Source organism: Sphaeramia orbicularis, chromosome 18 (genome assembly GCF_902148855.1).
Source record: "Sphaeramia orbicularis chromosome 18, fSphaOr1.1, whole genome shotgun sequence".
Taxonomy (NCBI): Eukaryota; Metazoa; Chordata; class Actinopteri; order Kurtiformes; family Apogonidae; genus Sphaeramia; species Sphaeramia orbicularis.
This window is the reverse complement of record NC_043974.1, coordinates 20,695,438-20,716,073: the sequence shown is the minus strand read 5'-3', so window position 1 is coordinate 20,716,073 and position 20,636 is coordinate 20,695,438. Positions and strand designations below refer to the sequence as shown.

The 20,636-nt window shown below is 37.7% G+C and overlaps 1 protein-coding gene across 8 annotated transcripts in view; it reads left to right on the top strand.

The window, feature by feature from the left end:
* Window positions 1-20,636, top strand: part of nrxn2b (neurexin 2b) — a 759,383-nt gene that overhangs the window by 168,479 nt on the left and 570,268 nt on the right. For 7 of the 8 annotated variants that reach the window (XM_030161797.1, XM_030161795.1, XM_030161798.1 and 4 more), the window contains one exon: window positions 15,584-15,613. The exons of the other annotated variant lie outside the window; for it this stretch is intronic. In XM_030161797.1, the coding sequence (XP_030017657.1) occupies window positions 15,584-15,613 (30 nt within the window). The remainder of the gene's footprint in view (window positions 1-15,583; window positions 15,614-20,636) is intronic. 8 annotated transcript variants of the gene reach the window in all.

The window sequence follows — 20,636 nt, the reverse complement described above, 5'->3', positions numbered from 1 at the left end:
TGTAATGCTGTAAGAAGTGTTGGTATAATGCAATGAAAGTGAAAGTAACTGAATGTTTAGTGCCACAAACAACATTTGATATCATACACTCATGTGCATGTACAAGCATCAATATGGGTATTATGCTCCTGTTTAGACACATCACATCATATTGATAAATAGGAAAATGTAGAGTAGAACCAGACTCTAAACCAGCAGCCTCTGAAACCTTTACATCTGTGGATGTAATGGTTTATAGCAATCAACACATCTCAGTGAGTGAAGCTTAGTGTTAAAGGAGTAGTATTTTGCTTTTTTAAAATGGAATTATGCATTTTAAAACATTTCCCTGAGGTCTACATAAACTGTAAATGCTATGCTTGGGTCTGATTCTTCATCAACTGAACTCCACAGGTCCATCTTCAACCCTATTTCTGAGTAATGACACCAGAAAGGTTGTTTTGAGCGCTGGCCCTTTAAAATTAGTCACTTCATACCCCACCCCCTCCAGGTTGTTGTCTGTGCTGCTCTGTCCTGTTCAAACAACAACTGAACATTTAAGGTAATTGGCTGGAAGTTTGGACATATTTTCAGTATGGACTACAACTGCTGCTGCTGACAAACAATTATGTTGTTCTCAAAGAAACGTTCATCGGAAGTCTTGACCTTATATGTGCAAATGTTGTGACGTACTAGTTATAGACGTAACAAATTAAGCAGGAATTAAAACAGGTTGTAGAAATCCACTCAATTTTTGCTAAAAGTGAATATTAAGATAGCTTTGCAGCACCTGGAGGGTTCAAATTCAAACTTTTGGAACTATTAGGGTCCCGAAATACACAAATAAATGTACCAAAGACAAATAAAAGTGGATTTAGCAAAATATGACCCCTTTAATGTCAGAAAATCAAACAGAATTGTTTGCTTGCTAACTAATAGCTGAAATGTGCTTTTACAGTCAGGCAAATATTTCCTCTACATACACATCAGTGATCAAGCTAACTCTATAATATTAATATTTAATGCTGGTCTGTTGACAGCCATTAATGTTATTTGTTCAGACAAATTTGATATTGAGGTGCTCTGTGTTTGTCTTTGCTTCTCTGTTTTAAATTAATGTGATGCTGTAAATTATTGCACCACTCTGGGATTTTTCTGATGCAATGAAAAATAACTTTAACTTTATGGCACAGAAAGAAGACATACCTGGATAAACATCTGTGAAACACAAGTAGCAGCACAGGTTATGCAGGCAGGAGGAAGTTAATTATGGTGGGAAAGGGGACGCTCTGTGTGTGTTAACTGTGCATGTGCAGAATCATAAATATAATTTGATATTATTGGTTAACATTATACAACCTGCACTGATCTTTCATCTTTCTGTTTGATTTAATTCAAATGGTTAAAATGAAAGTATCAATGTGTCAGTTTTAATAATTTATTGTTTGATGAACATCAAATGACCCCCTACACGCCCAGAGCACATGCCATCAGTGTTCTGTGCGAAACACAACAATTTGTCTTAAATCTACAGGGTGGGGAAGCAAAATTTACAGTGAACATTTAGTTGTTTTTTCTCAGCAGGCACTACGTCAATTGTTTTGAAACCAAACATATATTGATGTCAGAATCATAGCTAACACTGTTATCCATACCTTTTCAGAAACTTTTGCCCATATGAGTAATCAGGAAAGCAAACGTCAAAGAGTGTGTGATTTGCTGAATGCACTCGTCACATCAAAGGAGATTTCAAAAATAGTTGGAGTGTCCATAAAGACTGTTTATAATGTAAAGAAGAGAATGACTATGAGCAAAACTATTATGAGAAAGTCTGGAAGATACTATTAAAGAAGGATGGGAGAAGTTGTCACCCCAATATTTGAGGAACACTTGCGCAAGTTTCAGGAAGAGTGTGAAGGCAGTTATTGAGAAAGAAGGAGGACACATAGAATAAAAACATTTTCTATTATGTAAATTTTCTTGTGGCAAATAAATTCTCATGACTTTCAATAAACTAATTGGTCATACACTGTCTTTCAATCCCTGCCTCAAAATATTGTAAATTTTGCTTCCCCACCCTGTATGTGACTTCAAAGTGTCCGTATATTATGATTTAGTATTTCTTGGTACTTACATTTATTAACTAAATGCTACAATGTTCATAATAACAATGAGGATGCTAATCAGGTATAATGTTTACAGTGTTTGTCATTTTGGTTTGGAGTGTTAGCATGCTGACATTTTCTAATTAGCACTAGAGTACAAAGTAGAGCTGATTAGCATGTCATTAATGTTTCAGGTATTTTTCTATTTACAGGTGTCTCTGAATATTGAGCATTTTTACTCAGTTATAGTCAGAGGTGTCAAAAGTATTTACATCCATTACTCAGGTAGAAGTACAGATACTAGGGTTTAAAAAGATTTCTGTAGAAGTTGAAGTATCAACTAAAGCTTTTTACTCAAGTAAACGGGTAAAAGTACTGGTTTAAAACCTACTTAAAGTATAAAAGTAAATGTAAGAGAAAAAAATGCCATTAGGATAAAAGCCTCTAGTACGCTACCCCACCTTCCCAAAAAACATGTTTCTAAAGGTTATAATGAGTATAATGCTATATTAAAATGTTAATGTTGAAAATTTGGGACGCACTAGGCTACCTGTTTCAGCCGCATATATGCCCATTGAAAATGGTCTTCCTGGCTGCTACCAACCTCCTCCACGGTGCTTGGTTGGGACATTTCCCTCGAGTTCTCTTATTTCTCTGCCACAGACATCTTCATACTAGGCTACATACGCCTGCTATGCTCATGCTGGAATGTGATGGGATTTGTGTCATGTGCAGGTGCGATGGATTTATGTACAAACCAATAGGGTGTCAGAATGGTATATGTTTATACTTGTCATCCAGCCACAATCAAATTCACTCTATCAATGTCACAATTTATCAAGACAGTTTTTGGTTTTTTGAATGATGATAAGCTGAAATGAAGTGGGAGTAACAAGGCTATTTTTAAAATGTAAGGAGTAGGAAGTCCAGATAATTGCATGAAAATGTAAGGAGTCGAAGTAAAAAGTCAGCTGAAAAAGAATTCCTCCAGTAAAGTATAGATAACCAAAACCCCTACTTAAGTAAGGTAAGTACTTTGTTACTTGACACCTCTGATTATAGTACTAAGTTAAACAGCAAAGGTGTACACCAGAGCTGTTACAGTTCAAGTTAAGTGACACTTGAACCTATGAATGTTCAGAGTTATAGTCGTACAAGACTGCAGTTGTAGAAAATGGGTTTCAGTCCATCTGGTATATGTCAAGATACTTCAAAGGTTCTATTGGATGAACAGTGTTATTGGCCAATGACTTTTAACATTGGCTTTTTGATGGCAATAAGCAAAAAAAAAAAACTTAACTGTTTAAACGTTAAAACAATTAAAAAAAAAACAAACATATATTAATAGCACTCAGAATGAAGTCTACCGGTCCCACAACTACTGCAAATCAAAGTTATCGGAATTGGCTAACTTTTTTTTTTTAGTCTGTTACATAGTTCTTTAGACATTCCAGTGAAATTCAAACATGTTTAAGGAAAAGTCAGGGGATCACCAAAGCTCATAGAAATCATCTTTTGGGAAGTCTATTTTAGTTGTTATGGAAACCGATTAAACAGTTTTTTTAGTATTTTAATGTGGACCAAATGATTGATTGACCACCCTAATATCATGATTACAAAGAATGTAAAGATTTCAGAAGTTCACCACTTACTTATACAACTAATAAACTGTCATTTTGTTAATTGGGTAATATGAATTTAAGCATCACCCATGTTTCATTCTCCACCTTGAACCAGTAAGCACACTATTGTGCTACTCGGTAAAAAGGATATACCATTTGGGTCTTCTGATTCAGTTAAACTAAGCTGCTTCTTATTCACCACAAAAAGAACTCCAGCCTCAAAAATAGGTGCATGAATTATGAATACATTTGTCAGCCAATTTCCATTAATTCTGGTATAATTACCCAACTCCCTCTCAAATGACTGAACTTCCAGGAGCACTGCAGATTCTATGGTCTAATGGTGTTTACCCGACCCAATGAGCTAAATGAAGTTAGTGCATCGTCTCAGTTGGAAGACATTAATTTTCCATTATGGGATGTTGTTGTAGTTACCTGCTGAGACACACCCCCAACACAAGACAGGAAGTCACCCTGTCAGAACCTCACAGGGAGCCACATTTCCAGGAAAAGTCATTACAATTTATTTTTTTCCCCTATCATGAAACTACAGTCTGCTGCCGTGCTGTTAGTGGAGAGGAACAGGATGCAAGCTTCTGAATGCTGGCGGAGGAATAAAATTGTCAAAATGAAACATTAAACATCAACAAATGCCCTAGGCAAGGTGCTATTTTGCACTAATGTCCCTGTAGATTACTCTGACTTGAGCTGCAGTGTCTCTGAGGACCAGGAGATTTTGTTGTTCTTTATCTACTGGAATACAGCAACTTTTTCAGTAGCGGTAACAGTGATAACAGAAAATGCAGTTTTCATGGCATTTAATATATTTTGAGTTGAAACTTTTTCCTCAAGTATGTTTATTGAATTTTGTTCTTTTTCTGTCAACACAACAATAACAAAGGGCTCAGTGGAGCATTGGTCGGAACAGTAGTCATAGATTAATAACAGAAATTATAATTGAAGCAAAAAAGAATACAATGCACAGGTGCTTCTTTTTTAAACATAAAAGTCATTAAAAAAATAAATAAAATCTCAGGTGACAAAGCATCATGGTACCAGTGGCAATAAGGAGTAATCCATAATTAGTCAAATGGGATGTTTGCAAGTGTTTACGCCGCTGCAGAATTGGAAAAGTGGAGATTTGTGACTTCATATCTTTCATGAAACATCCCTTTGATAACTGCAGCAGCATATTCCAGAGGAAATAGCTCCATAATTATTTTATGTCACTTTTGCTGTAGTGGGAGGTTTGTCATTTATCCTTGACATAGATAACATATTGTTCCTTGCAGCCTATACAAGGATATTTTACAGTCTGCTAGACTACCGCCAGCAATTGTATCCTGAATCAGATGTCCTAGGAGGAAGGAAACAGGGTTTATATGCAAAGCCACACCAAATACTTTTTCCACAGCTTGCAAAATATCCATCCAATATTCTTGGCTTTTATGACAGGAAGAGATGCAATGAGTGTAGGTTCCCACTAGAATTTTACACTTGAGGTGCAAAGGTGAAAGCTGGGGTTTCATTTTATATCTTCTGTTGTGAGAAAATTGCAAAGCTTGCAGGATGTTAAATTGCACGAGATGATTTTTTTTCATTTTTCATTGACAAAATATATTACTTCCTTGATTTTTAAAATGGCATGCCCTATTTCTAGAAACTGAAAGAAGAAACAAGATGGTGGTTGAATGGAAGGAAATTGCTACTATAAAACCTAATATTCTAATAAAATGAGGTAACGGTTTGTCATGAAGTAGCATTTGTATCTTGTCATGAAAGTGGGAGACGACAAAGTAAGATTTTAAGACTGATACCAGTGATTAAAAATAATGCATTTTCTGTGAAGATGGTTTGTGTGTGCACTTTGATGGACTTGTGCTGAAGAAAGGGGGTGTGGCTGCATCTGTTAATGGTCCACTTGTGGACTGGCTTCCTTCCTTCTATCTATCAGTGCTGCCAATTTTTCCATCACATCTGACATTGCAATTATAGCTTTCAACATCCGTGGAAAAAACTCTGCAAAAGAAAGAGCCCGTTTGTTGCCCACTCCCCACTTTGAGCTTGCCTAATGAGTGGAGTCCAGAAGTGGCAATCACAGGCATTCATTCCATGAAATTGGCAGTGGAAAGGCAGGATGGACTGAGGAACAGTTGTAGGATGCATCTGTGACACTGGCAGTTGAAGATTATGATGAGGAAAGGAAGGACGGATAGATACAGATGGATGGATGCTAGAGCTTGTTGCAGACTAATGATTAGTTTTGACCTCCATAAGTGAAAGGGAAATGGAGGTCAGACATCGAATTTATTGGTTTTTGCAGTATGAACCCTGCATGGCTTTAGCTGTCTCCAGACAGGCAGTAGGAAGAACATACAAACAAAAATCCCGGCAGAATTTTCTCCCAGTTAAAATGTTGGGACTACATGGAGATTCAGAGCATCTATATTGCAAATTTTGCACTTGGCGTTGGGAGAGAGGAGTTTTTTTTGTAAGGGCTTGTAAAACACCGAAGCTCCTCTGAGCATCTTTAGTCTGTCTTGTGTAAATTAGTGTGAGTGGAGGAATCATCAACACCCCTTCTGTGTGTTTGCCTTAATGGCTAAAACATGAAATTAGTCCAGTTTCTTCAGCTCAACATATGGAGGTTCTATTTATTTATGAACTGTTTAATTAAGATGGAACAGCAACTGTTCAGATCTCTACCCCTCACCAATCTCCAAGACACTCTGATTTATGTTTTTCAGACACCTCCCATGACGTATTAACTGTGTTTTAATGAACAAAGTGTGCGAGTCAAAGTAATTTTGTTGGTGTTACACTGCTAATTAGGAGATTTGGGGGAGCATAACATCTTGATATGAGGCTTCCTCAGTAAGTCACCCCACATTCAGAATATTGCAAGTAGGCTAATTATACCAGCAAAATACTTCAAATCTGCATGAATGCAAAATGAATCAATAGGTTCTCTTGGAAGTGGTGTTAATTTTATGCACATTGAGACAATTCTGTTAAATACTGCAACAAAACAGCAGCATGAGCCATAGTGGAGACAAACGGTTCATTTATTATTCATTCATGTTTGATATGGCAGCACTGATTTGCAAACATTGACATGCACAGCTTTAATTATACATTCTGGACTTGTCTAATTGTAACTTTAAATAGTAAATCGCATCATTTGACAGGCTTCCAAATACCTTGGTGCCTCACTTCTGACAGATGATTGCTGTTGCCGCTGTGTAAAGTGGAGAGTGACCATAAAGATTTAATGCATCACTCGCTCAGCTTAAGTGCCTGGCCTGGGGTCAACAGTTCCCTCTGGTATTTCCAAGAAAATCACATGAATACGCAGTATACACACACACACACGCAGAGATAAGAGATTTCTAAAATGCTGCTGTAAAAGCTAGGATATTTTTTATTCAGATGCCACAGGCGTTACAGGCTTTCTCCCGGAACCCCACATATCAAACCAAGAAGTAACCAAGCATTTAGAATTTTGAATAGATTCAGATGTTGAATACATGTAATGAGTTTGGGTTACATATTCACAACTGATCCAGAAATAAACAAGTTACAAATATTTAGAAATAATCACACCGTTAACATAAAACTTTACTGAGCTGTGCAGTTCTAAAATACTGTGACTCATCGCAGTGACACGAGCTAAATGCCCTTGTGAATACATTTTCCAGTCGTTTTAGTGCTATTCTTCCTTTACATTTGTGCTGTGCTCAAAATGCAAAAACCATCTGATCTGTCAACAGCAAACAAGCAATTATTTAGTAACATTTTGTGCAAAAATATGGCAGGAGCCACATTTACAATGAAAGCCCTTAAATAATAATTGTCAAAACTGTCAAACTGCACACATTTTTGATTTGATACTTGTTCTTTGGCTTTGTTTTCATACAGCTTTCAGAATAGTATATGTTCAGGTTTGTCTCACCGACAGTATATGGCTCCGCCTGTCAAACTGTGCAGCCTTTAGTTGGATTTTCAGTCTTTAGGAACTGCTAAGTATGGAATGAACACAAATATCCTCAGATAATTGCAAAACTAAATAACTTAAAAATCCACAGAGGAAAATAACATTGCAGTTTCTTTTGTTTGGCCTTGATAATTTCTCTGTGGTCTGTTAACTTTTTGAGCAGGTTATACATTGTTCCCTTTAAGTGCAGTGCTGTAAGACTGATCCAAGTTTAACAATATCTGCTTAGATTCCTATGGGTCATGTCTGCTTTTCTGCACTTTGAAGTATGTGCACAGCTGAAGGCTCTGCATTGACCTCCAGACTGGATGACTGTACTATACAAGCAGACGGTCCTAGAAGGAGCAGCATGTCAATTTCTTTTCACATACTGACAAAGGCTTAACCTTTTGACCATATAAAAAGGGATGATCAAAACCTTTTCCAATATTCTTCTAGTTATTTCACTGAGAGTGCAGTGCAGATGTCAGATAATTGACAATTCTTCAACCCAGTAGGCCCAGATTTGCTCTTTTTTCTTTCCAGCTGTAACATCAATAAGACATTTTGATGTTAAGCAGAGCAGTAGATAGACATTTCTCAGAATATACAGTATGTAGTGCATATAATGAGCGAGGTTAATGCAGAGAGTGTTCACTATAAGCCTTTTATCCTTCATTAAAATCACAGTGAGCTGCAGTCGGACTCTTCAATGTGGACCCAATGAGGGGGATTTTACCTAATTTTAAAGAATAGAACCTAATATGTTTCTTCCTTTTGAAACAGTAATACACTATCTTAATAATTCAAAGCTGTGAAAGACATGGAAACCTTTAACATTAATCTGTAACTCAGAGGTCATCTCTAACCGCACGGCCCACTATTCTTCTCCGCAGAGGAGATATCCACAATGAATTTTTCAAGCACTTTAAATTCTGCTACTGTTTCTATATTACTTAAGCTGTGCAAAGACACTATGCATTATAGATTGGACTACTAAGAGGAATATTATTCACATTCAATCACAGCCGTTTTCAGACATCTTTTAAGCAGATGGTTTTACAAATTGCTCCGGTTTGTTTCGGAGCCCTCGAGGGCCACGCCTGCACTTTTTTGGCAATGACACACATACGGCGATGATTACACTGTGAAACTTTATCTGTGCCTAGGCCTAGTAAAAGCCTGTGATTTGTAGATGTGTCAAATGTTTTGAATTTTGTGGAGGCTTATATCTTGTGCCAAGGGTACACCAAGCAATAAGCCGCACATAAAACCATTTATTGTTCTTATTTTATACTTCATGACTTTTACACACTTCAGTAGGTTTTGCCTTTTGGTAATGCTTACTCCTACTGAAGTCATCACAGGCAGTATTCTTAAAAAAAATACTATATGTTTTAAGTAGTGGTGTATGGCTACTGTTCTGGGATCAGTGAATAAAGAAGAGGCGGCTTTTGTATCACCATAGTGTCAGGATTTAAGAGGCAAGCAAACTTCCTTCCTATCTGGCCACTATTCTTATTGGAGAATGCTACTAACTATGTCATGGAAGCACCACAAGGACTCATGAACCAGATATTCTTCCTTCTAACATGGAGTAAATGAGATGTACTACTAGAGATGTGGAAGATGGGAGTGGGGAATGACCCACAACATCTTTTCATGTTTTAGGATTGTTATCTTTGACTATTTCAAGAATACTGTGAAAGATTGTTTATCACAGTCACAAAAATATACTGCTGCTACAAAGTAAGGATGAGCACTTTGATTACTTTTGGAAGTTGAATAAACAAGCCAATTTAAGCCACTTAGTCAATTAATAATAATAAAGACTTCCTACAGAATTTCAGATTTTACTTACCAGGTTCTCAGAAGCAGTGCCGGGAACATTAATTCCATGTCTCTATGAAATAAACCGTAAATCTCCTCCCTCCTCCGACCAAGTCTTGCAGAGATTTTGACTATGCTTACTGTTAAGACTAATCTACTCATAGGTTTATTTATTGTATTGTTCTTACACATCATGATAACATGATTTTGTTCTGTGTTTCTATACACACAGTTGTTACTGATATAGGCCTACCTCTACTGCTATCATATACTATTTGGAGACTCTGTATATCATTAAAATCATGTAGTTTTTATTGATTTAGGCATTCCCTGGTTTTTGCCCAGAACTGGTGCATCATAGTGTAAAAACATCCACTTTATAGTGATACGTATTTACTTATTTATAAGTGAATAATTAACTATACAACAAGAAGCTTTCAGTCCCCGTAACCATCCATGAACTAATATTATACTAGTTTGGTTTTATAATGCCATATGAATTAGGATCACTAGTTTGTGGCTCATCAATTCATTTGATGGTTTTAAGTGGTGCAAGAATCATCTGTATCATCTATATCATATAATACTGGAAGGTCTCAGAGCGTGTGTGTGTGTATCTGCACAGTTCTGAAAAACTGAGATGTTTTTAACTGGCCAATTTAGTAGCTACAGTTGAGGAATAGTCCCATCTCTACATTAATTATTTCATCTAGTTGATAGGACCAATATTTTGGGAGATATTAGTCATTTTGCCTTACTATCAGTTTGCTCGGTTGACCAGAAATGCAGTACCACTCTGCATGACGGGCAATGAAGTTAAAAACAGGAATGACGCATTTACTAGCTTCAGTCCATGACGCTGGATGGGAAGTGCAGTATCACGCTGCATGATGGGAAATGTTGACCGGAAGTGCAATACCACGCTGCTTGACAGGAAATGAAGTTAAAAACAGGAACGACGCATTTACTAACTTCAGTCCCTAGATATTGGTATTAATGTGACCCAAGGTTCCCCACGGATCAATGCTCTAGTAATGCCATAATATGCAAATTCTGCAGAAGTATTAGAATTGAAGTTTAAATTGAGTAAATAGGTATTAGCATCTACACACAAAGTAACAAAAATACAAGTACTGTATTATGGCCCTTGTCAGAGCAATATGTATGTAAGTTATTGATGCATTAATATGTAAACTGAAGTTGCTGCAGTTATTTGATAACTGTCATTTAATTTTTGACCACTTTTTAATTACAGCTCTGGGAGGATTCAAGAATTATTGCCATGTTTGATAGTGCGTTAAGTATTTTTGTGTTCTTTGCTCAATGAATACAATGGATACTCTTATTACATTACTCTGAAATGAGGGCATGTGAAACTCCTGTAACTAAAAAAAGGCTGATATAACTGTAGTATAAAAACAGTATTTATATCTTAAATGTAAGAGTAGAAGTATGAAGTGATCTGAAATAAAATACTTGAGTACTTCTAAGTAAAGTGCAGTGCAGTACCATACAACTGCTTTTCAGAAGTGGAAACACACCATTAAAGCAACAATACCTGTAGAGCTTTGTATATATTTACAGTCATGGTCCCTCCTCAGAGCAGCTTTTCCTCATCATTTAAGTGAAGTCAAAAGTTTGCCAAACAATCGTGACTTGTGTTCATCAGACCTGAAAGGAGAGCAGAAGAAAGTGGCAGATGAGGTAGAAAAGAGCAGGAGGCAGCTGGCTAATGAAGGGCTGACTGTGGAGATGGAAAGCAAGAAAAGAGGGAGAAAAGAGGGAAAAAACAGAGGGTGAGAGGAGTGGGCCAGATAAAAACGTAAGCGTGTCTCCTCCTAATGACAGAATTATGACCCTGCTCCATCTGCCACTCAATCATAAGCAGCCAATCGGAGCCCCTCTCCAATCAGCACCGGTTCTGTTAGGCACTCCCATCTGTGCTCACCGCAGAAATAAGGATGTAATCAAATGCTCAGATGTCAAGGAGATAGAGAGATTCATAGCTGAGGCTCAGTTTTGTCACATTCTCAGTATGTGTAGTAGAGGTCGACTGATAGAGTTTTTTCAGGACCGATACTGATACAGATTATTAGCAATCATGAAGGCTGATAACTGATATTTTGAGCTGATATTTGTTTGCTGTAAAAATGAAAATCTTGGTGTCAAAAATTAAAATCATACAAACACCAACGCTTAACTTTGTTTAAATACTGTTTAGCATGTTTATTTTTCATTTAACAAAACTAAATCCGAGAACTCCCAGGCTCAGCGGCATATCATAAATTCAACTGAAAATAAATAACTCTGTACTCTTTTAAAGTAAATAAAGTCATCATAAATATTATATTTTAACTGCATGTGATAGCAGGGGCCCTGTCATTCAAAACTAGGCTACTCAGCTGGTAATGACTGTTACTGACTTATACCTAAAAAAAAATAAAAGTACAGTCGCAGTAGGAGAGTTTATTGATCTTTGAACTCTGTCCACCATGCTGTCCATGTCTGCCTTAGATGCCATGACAGTCTTAGACAACATCATGCTCCTGTCCTCCTCTTTCAAGACACTATCAAAGAGAGCTTCAGACATATGTCATCTAACAATGTCATTTTCTTTCAAAACGGAAAAAAGTGAAGTCAAATATCCTGGCATCATCAAAGTTGTTGTTAAACATTTCCCAACCATTTTGTCTCATTCCGCTCCTCCACAGTTTCTAATTTCACACACATTTCACTACCACAGCACTGATAACACCACGCCAGTTCACTGCAGTTGTAAGTTAGCTGACTTGGTAACACTGGCATGTTTATAAATGTCCATTAATGAGCACATCAATGCAATAATCTAGTGACTGTCTTGTTGTAGTGAGACAGAGAGGAGGAGCAAGGCTAAACTTATCGGCTCTCCAATAACCAACCTGAAATTATTGCAGTCTCTCTCACACACACACCTTACAACTATCACAGACTATTTCCCTATGGTTATGATTACCCAGCAGTCTCATAGTGATACAGACAGAAGGGGGGTGTACTCGAAGCTAAGTTACATGGTAAAAGCTAGTCGCTAAGCGTTCCCTTGTGTTCATATATTGGGACTTTGAGTAACATTATTTGGAGCCATGGGCTGTAGAGGATTGTGATGTTTATTATAACTTTGCCAAAATCTGCTGCCTGAACTTACCGTCACGTAAACCTGTTCACGTGGCTTGGAGCGGCTTCTCCTCCGTGTGTCTGCCCATTTTTCACACACACACATGCGGTGAATGCAGAGCTTCCACTGCTGATTGGCATGTGTTGTGTAACCAATCAGATGGTGCTGTGGGAGGGACAAAGCTCACAGCACAGAGAAGTGAGAGCAGACAGCCAAAATAACCCCGTTTTCAGTTTGATCCGTCATATCAGCTGTCCGACACTTTGAAAAGCCGATAACGATAATGGTCAAAATGGCAAATATCAAAGCCGATAATTGGCCAGGCCGATAATCAGTTGACCCCTAATGTGTAGCAAAGAAATACTGCTTGTGGTAATTTGATTTGTGCTCCAGTGTCGACACAGATTGGAAGTGAAGAGAGTTTGAGCGTTTCCTTATTGTTGTTGTGTTGCGGTATTTTAAGATTTTATATTATTTAAAATTTGAGTCATACTACCTCGTCTTTTTCAAATCTCCTGCTAGTAAATGCTAACACATCGTGATCAGGATCCTACACATCCAGAGTTGGCATCACATGCATCTGAAGAGAATGCTTCACGTGTGTGACTGGCTGTGTATGCCTGTGTGGGAAGAAAGTCTACCTGAAAAGAAAAGTTTGGCACTTTATGTGGATGACATCACACCTCTCTACATTATACCCCCTGGAATTACACCTTGGAATAAACTAGTCGTGTTGTTATTACATTTTAGATTTTATTCAGATGTAGACCAGTCTGAGTCTTAAAAATCTAGTGTGCAACTTGTTGCCCCTGCTCTTTCTTTGTCTCTTTTTCTTTCTTGCCTCCGTTTCTTTTCCTGTATTTTCTGGTCTTCCTCCTCCTCCTGTGTCTTTACCTTTTCTGAGCTGCATAGAGAAAGCTGGTGGGGGGGTATTTGAATGATTTGGTATGCAGCGACAGCACTGTTCTGTTTCATTGCAGGAGCCTTCGCCTTATCTCCTTAATGGATTATGAGCAAGGGAACAAAAACAGAGGGTGGCAGAGTGAGAATGATTGGACTCCCTGCAAAGGGCCGGCAGGAAACGGACTGCATCCAGATAAATAAAACACTCTGCCTGTACATTTCCTCTGCCCCTGAATCACAGATGTTATTAGGAAAGAGGACAATAAACAGCTTGTTGTCAAGAGTCATTTGAGCTTTTGTTGTCTTTGCATTTTGATTTACCTCATTGCAGGTGTTTTCTGTATTCACATTGCACACTAGCCTGTGGGGGTGCATTAATTTGCTTTTAGAGACATTAGACATAATCTTTTTCTTGTTAGTCTGAAAAGCAAGCAGCCAAGTGGATATTTGTCTAACCTGTGTACTTTGTTAGGCTATACTATCAATTAAATGTAGAAGCCCAGAGAGACAAACATCTGTATTTGTACAGTGCATGAAAGGAGAAATATGGCCTTGACAAGTGACTTACGTTGTCTGTCCTTTATTGCTGCTTCTAGAAGTGTAAAATGTCTGCATCCTTGATTCAAGAGAACAAATGAAAGGTTGTGTCTGAATGATTACCATGTGTAAAGTGCTCCATTTCAGTCGATTTAATCATCAGGCACAGAGAATAGAGGTGCAGAGGATGTCAATTCTCTTGTTAAAAAAAAAAAAAAGGTCATATTCTATTTTCATTCAATCCTGTACCAAAGTATGGTGTTAGAAGATAGTAATTACAGATCCTTTTTTTTTTTTTTTTTTTAAAAACCATGTGATTGCATTTGTGAATTTCTCTACTGCAAAGTGAAGCCACTGTCTTCAAGTGTGAAAGATAGACAACAAATGGCTTTGTTTGTTTGTTTGTTTGTTTGTTTTTTTGGATTCCTGCCGAGCCAGTAAGTGATAATATTCCAAAGACTCCTCCTTTCTTATTGGTGTTTATTTAGATTGAGGTGTTCTCTTGGATTGCCGCGAGTCTGTTTGAAATAGTATTGATCAAGAGAAGACAAGTTGCCTGGAAAAGATTTGACGTTTTGGGGCTTCTTGTCTAACAGTCATAATGTTGTGATACCCTATGCTGCCTGAGGTCAAATCCAATCTGCTTTTACTCTCTCTGCTTTAGGCTACTACTCAAGACTATGTTCTGTGAATTTGCTTTCTCAGTTTTTTACCTGATAATGTTTATATTTGTTTTATTAAATTATTGAGTAGTTTGTGCTGTTTGTGTTTTCATTTGTACATTAACTGTGTATCATTACTATTTACAAGTTGTATATAAATGCTAGGTATTGTTTGGAATAGTATTAGATTTTAGACATATTTGTTTGGCATTTCTGTTTTGATAGTTTGTCTAGAGGTGTCCAGAATAGCCACCATTAAACTGAAGAATATGTTGAGCTGTTGCCATGATATCCTGTGTTGGAATAATCTTTGGTTGTGAGTGTTCATAGACAACACAAAGCATTTTATCCTGTAGCGTTTTTCCTTGGTTTATCTGTGACCCTCTCTGTGTGAGACCTTGCAGAGCTCAGATTCTTTGTTATGATTTGAGTATAGTAGGAGATGAGGAATCCAGTTCAAACCTTTTCTGCCAAACAGTTCTCTGTGTGTTCCATAAGTACTCCAGAGGAAAAAAAAGCATTTGTGAGAGCAATAGCCTTCGGGGGTTGCGCCAAATGAAAATGCTTTTTTTTCTAAACCCCCCACACCTCACTCAAGAAGTGTTTGCTTGTTTTCTGTTCCTATTCGCTCTCTCTTTATCTCTCTCTCTCTCTTTCTCGTTTTTTACCTTTGATTTGAACTCTGACATCCAAGTCCGCCCCAGGATGTCTGTCACAAACTGCAGTCCAACGTTGTGACAATGCTTTTTTTCTTCCCGTGCCTTTTATGACCTTCTTTTCTTCCTCTTTCTGTTCTTTTTTTCTGTTTTTTCCCTTTCAAGGTCTGGCGCACCTGACGTTAAACGACCAAGGTATGGGTTCATTCCTTTTTTGTTTTGGTTCTGTTTTTTTTAGAGGAATTGACTCGGCCTCTTCGCCCCCAGCCCCTTGAAACTGCTGCTTTTCCTCACAATTTCCCTCTCTGCTTTTTACCTTCCCTTGGTGCCACATCCTCCCATTTCCTCCCAACTCTGCCTTTGCCTTTGAACCCTTTACAACATTCATTCCTCTTGCCACCCCCTTCTTCCTCCTTACATATCTCCTCATTTATTTGGTTGTGCTTCCTGCTTCTTCTCCCTGCCACCATGTCCTTGTGCTTTTCTGTGACCTCCACAAATGTGTGTCCTACCCCTTGTCCTGTCCTATGGCTCACGTCCTGGACCTTCACCTCTGACCACCTTTGACCCCGACGACCTGACCCCGGGGCTGAAGGTAACACTTTTCTGCTATCCCTTCTGCTTGGGTTTAAACAGCAACAGAAAAAGTGCTGATTCTACTGGAAATGTGTTAGCTGGTCAAAGTTACAAAAGCAAAAAATGTGTTCAGACTTCCATTCACTAACACTTCAAGGTGAAAGTGTTGTCGAATGTGCAGAGTTTCTCATCACCACTCTGCTGACATTCCCATTGTTTGGCATTGTTATTTTCCAAAGGGCACAGTTCAAGTTACGACATATTGTAACATTATTTTATCTGTGATAGACTTGTTTTGAATGTAGAAAAATGTGTCCAAGTTGTCTCAATGTTGCTCTGAATGCTGGTTATTGTTTTAAGGTTGTTCTGTGTACATGAATACATTTTACACCACACCTTTCAGTGTTTACTTTACATGTATATTGTAGGAAACATCCACCCTCATATCTTTCTCTTCCACAGACTTCTTGTTGTTGTTATCCTCTGACCTTTTTCTGCATTTCAAGTATTTTCCAGAGACAGTGTTTGAATCATAACTGCCACATTTTTTTAGTGAGAGTCTGATGTTCTTTTGTGAACTTTTACCACTAAAATGCATCTAAAATCACACACTGAACTAGACTTTCACTACTTTCTATGCTCACAGTTTTGTTCTTCTGTTTCTGACCTTTCTCTACCTCTGGCCTCCCAGTGAGGCCTGTCTACAGAAAAGAGAGTCAAAGCAAAGTTCATAAGAGAAAAGGAAGTGAACAAGAGTGGATGCGGAGAATGTTCTGACCTTTACTAGTGTGGAGAGAACTTCGTATCCTCCAACACCATAGTCTGTGATCCTCCCAGATGTAGCAACAGCCCCCATCATTGGACTTAACTCTTCACTAACAAACATGGATTTAAAAAGGAAATTCAAGCACAGGATAATTACAAGACATCTGTGAGTTTGTCAGTGAGCAAAAAATATCCCTTACCTGTTTATTAATTTCCTTTAGTGAATGGTAAAAAAGAGATCTTACATGAAACAACATCATATTTACTTTAAATTCAGGTTCTATATTTAATAATATATCACACAGAAGACCATTAATAACTGAGAAGAGAAAATGCATACATACATACATACATAAATAAACAAACAAACCCTCAACGACTGTTATTTATATTATTTGCAGCAATAAAGTACTGTAGCGTCCAACTGGACAACATTACTGTCATGATTCTTCACATACATATAATAATAATAATAATAATAATAATAATTAGTATAATTAGTATAATCATCATCGTCATAATAATCATAATAATCATGATAATACATCACACTTATATAGCACTTTTTTGGACACTCAAAGACGCTTCACAAACAAACAAATACAACATATAACATATAATACTAGGCTTGCTACTTGCATGGGAGCTAATTCCTTTATGAGGTGCCTAAATCTTCCAAAACATGTTTCCTCTGCAAATGTTCATGCACAGCTGAAGTGGCCCCGCGGTACACCAGGCCCAGCTTACAGACCTGGCATGTTACAGTTTTCAGGGTTATATCACACATGAAATATTCCCAAACTTAGGACCGTTTGTTTCTTGTAGCCTCGCTTCAGCCAACGTCTATCGCTACTCCTTTCTTTTCCCGGCCATTAGTGCGCATGTGCTGTCAGTGCATCAAATACTTATCTAACGACCAACTAACTAATGACCACTAAACTACTAAATTAGTCGTTGACTGATTTTGCCATTGACTCTTAGTCGACTAGTCGCTGCAGCCCTATAAGACATAATATTATATCTGTTGTCATCCCAGGAGAAAACGTCTCTCAAATGCACAGTTGCTGCTTGTGAACCAACATCATGTAAGATGTTTACCAGTTCATTTCTCTGATGCAGCCCAACACAAAGGCAGATTATATTTCTCTATCCCCAGCAGATATTCACTACGACCAGCGAATGAATCATAACCATAATCCCTTCATCTCTATGCAGCATCTACTCCGCCTCCCTGTAACATCTCCCACAACCTACTGCCTTTTAAGTCTATGGTGTCTGATCTATGCTTGTAGTCCATCTCCAAACCCTCTGACTATTTACTAAAAGCATACCCTCTTTGTGAGATGAGCACACTCCAAGACAGTAAAAAGAATAGGAAATCTGACATTAGATGACTCATTTGTATTGCCTCCTTCGAGACTCCTCAGTTGAATCCCTATTTTCAACATCTGATATTTGAGACACGATAGGCTGTGGCTATGTATTTTCTGTCTAATCAGCTAACAGCAGCAGAATCTTGTCTTGGAGGATGGCTGAAGCAGGAAGAAAGTAAAACTAACTTGAAAATAGGGTTAACTTAGGGTTGGCTGTTAAACATATGGTATATGGTGGTGCTGCTTTAATGTAAATTATACTGATTGCAACAGTTTTCTTACAAATCCCCCTCAACTTTACATTTCTTTGAAAAACCAATGTGTATAATGGTGCAAAGGAAGACAAAAAGAATACCAAAAAAAAAGGGTATATATAGGCTACTATACATAGGCTCGACACACCTCTTCAAAGGTTCAGCTGTGAAGGTAAATACGCATTTTCCAATTTCGAATAATCAAGCATAACCCTATTCAAGTTAAGTAAAAGCTACATAAAACAAATCACAAGATAAATAACCTGGAGGATGTAAGCCAAAGTTGAGAATGTAGGAGCTGATTATGCTTGTGTCATCAAACAATGCCAAGGCACCCTTTTATATTGATCACCCTATAGCCAGAATTAATACAGTGTTTGTTCCCATTGGACAGGCAAAAAAAAAAAACATCTTTAAACAGAGAAAAATCAATAAACCTATTTGGTAAAGGCGAGAATGTGTGACATGTTAGTGAATTAGATGATTTTCACCGCCGGATTTAGGCACCGCAAAGCTTTCCAAGCATCAGCTTTTTCAGACGATTCGTGCACATGTGTGGGTCAGCAAGAGTCAGGATAGCCGTGTAATTCACAAAAAGAGTCAAGTTTTTGGTCACGTTAATGATCAAGTGCAGATACCTCAGCCGTCACATAGCCAGGCTAAGAAAATCAATGTCGGTGTCCTCTCAAACTCAAGGCTGTCCTTCACAGCTGTAGAAAGGACAAACCCCAGGCTTCATTCACGGCTGATCTCTATCTGCTCGTCTGTGAAACTGCTGCCAACTCCACACATTGGGCCGAATCCTGGGATAGCAACAGATTCTACCAACAATAACATAGATAGTGATTATCACTCTAAAACTTTTGTCTTTCACTTGGGACGGCTAATCTAGCCAAAAGATCTTTCTTTAAAAGATTTAGGTCCAATACCTGTTTTAGGAATCTTAGCAGAGATTTGCTGAGACATTTTTGCTTTTATAAGAAAAACTGCAGTAATAGTTATGTGTTCTTAGAAGTGGGGGGTAGCTCTTCATCCGCTTAAGTCTTTTTTAAATAATGTGAATATGTAAAAAAAAAAAAAAAATCTATATAGCGTCACATCATTAAAAAAGTTATCTCATGGCACTTTTTTGGTTTAGAGCTGATCTAAACCAGACTCTTAAGCCAATTTAAAGAAACCCAACGGAATCAGGACTGAAGACAATATCCATGCCATAAAAAAAGCCATTGCAACATATACCTTCCACTAAACACAGTAGTGTTAGTCATGTCGGATCATGTTTTTTAAATATAAAATAGTTTGCTGAATTATCCAAAAAATTATTGTTTTTTGACGTCATCGTCATGTTAAATTATTCATTTTACCTTGTTTCTAGATAGATGGATAGATACTTTATTGATCCCCAGGGGGAAATTCAAGCTAGTGGAACCTTGTAGCAGGGGCCATCAGGCATATGTCACCATCAGTGTTGTGCAAGTTACTTCCAAACTGTAATACATTACATATTACTTGTTAACTGCTTTTTAAGTAATTCCTTACATCACAATATTAGTCTTATAATTGTAATGTGTTACATGACTCCTGTATTACTTTTGAATTATGTACAGACTCTTGTCATAAATGGCTTGTGCACAGTAGACACCCCCCCAATGCAAGAGATAGGAGAGCTCTGGGGTGCATACATTTGCACCCATGAAGTACATGTGGACAGATATTTCAGTAAGTAATACTACAGTCTACAATGTTTGAATCCTAGCAGGAACACTTGCATTTTTTCCCCAACATTTTACATGTTCAAACAGGGGGCACGGCGCCGGGGACACCGGTAGATAAATCCACAATCGATGAAGAATTCTGACTAGTCACAGAAACGTTAGCTTACCTTGTCATTGTTGATCACAGGGATCATGCTAACTAGCTTCTGTAAAGCAGGGTTAGGGTTAGTAATGAGCATATGTCCATGTGGACATTGTACTGTCTTCTGCCATCTTCACCCATTGGCTGAACACCAACAGGGAATAGAACTTTCCTGATGCATTTTTGATTCCTTAAGGTCTTGTGGTTTGCATTACTCTCAACACTGGTTACCACCACCTCAAGTAATTTCAGGATGTCTGAATAAATCATGACCATTTCCTGATTTAGCAGCAAAAAAAAAAAGAAAAAACATGTCACATTAAATCCTTCAGCGTTAACATGTATGTTTGATATTTTTCATCATGTTGTATAACTATAGTAAGTGGTCTGATA